The sequence below is a fragment of the Penaeus monodon genome, chromosome 24 (assembly GCF_015228065.2).
Source record: "Penaeus monodon isolate SGIC_2016 chromosome 24, NSTDA_Pmon_1, whole genome shotgun sequence".
NCBI lineage: Eukaryota > Metazoa > Arthropoda > Malacostraca > Decapoda > Penaeidae > Penaeus > Penaeus monodon.
Window position 1 is genome coordinate 14,104,607 of NC_051409.1, and position 648 is coordinate 14,105,254.

Here is a 648-nt window from a genome sequence, read left to right on the forward strand (position 1 = left end):
CCCTTCTTTTCCCCGAGCCTACAACTACACTAATGAAAATCTTGATTACAGCATTGTGTCCAATGTGGTCACTTTAAGTTTCGCTGGAGAGTCTACAAGCGTCGCTCCCACCGACGAAAGCACTATGACCATGGACCCCAGCAGTACAGTGGAGACCGGGACTGACAGTGGCAGTACCAGTGACCCCAGAATCAACAGAGATCACACCAAGACTGTTAATGGCACGAGGGTCAGCGGTCATCACAATGCAATGAGCGTCTCCGGCACCAACAGTAACAGCTCATGGAATAAAGAGAGAGACTCTACAAAGGTGGTGGTCATTATTTTGCTTGTAACAGTGTGCTTGGTAACGATACTTATCTTTTGCTCGGTGCACTACTGCCGCAGGAAGGCAAATTGGAGGCCAAAGCTGTGAGAAATGACCGCCTCTAATGTCATTTGTCTGATTAGAGAAATGCTATGATTTCATACCAGCCTACATATATAATTATCAGTAAATATCAGTCAATATGCAGGCACAAACAATAACCTGTGATAAAACTGGATTCAGTGTAGCGGTGTTTTGCATTCATATTTACTGTAAATCATCATTGATTTTCAAAGATCTATACCTAATTCTATTATAATGCTTTACTTGCTTGCCTGGGT

The 648-nt window shown here is 43.2% G+C and overlaps 1 protein-coding gene across 1 annotated transcript in view; it reads left to right on the plus strand.

Annotated features, from left to right (window-relative positions):
* LOC119588866 (calcium-activated chloride channel regulator 2-like) overlaps positions 1-642 on the plus strand; it is a 6,109-nt gene extending 5,467 nt beyond the window's left edge. Inside the window, exon 3 of the mRNA XM_037937503.1 lies at positions 52-642. Coding sequence (XP_037793431.1) covers positions 52-415 — 364 coding nt within the window. The 3' untranslated portion in view covers positions 416-642. The remainder of the gene's footprint in view (positions 1-51) is intronic.
* Positions 643-648: the final 6 nt, after the last annotated feature.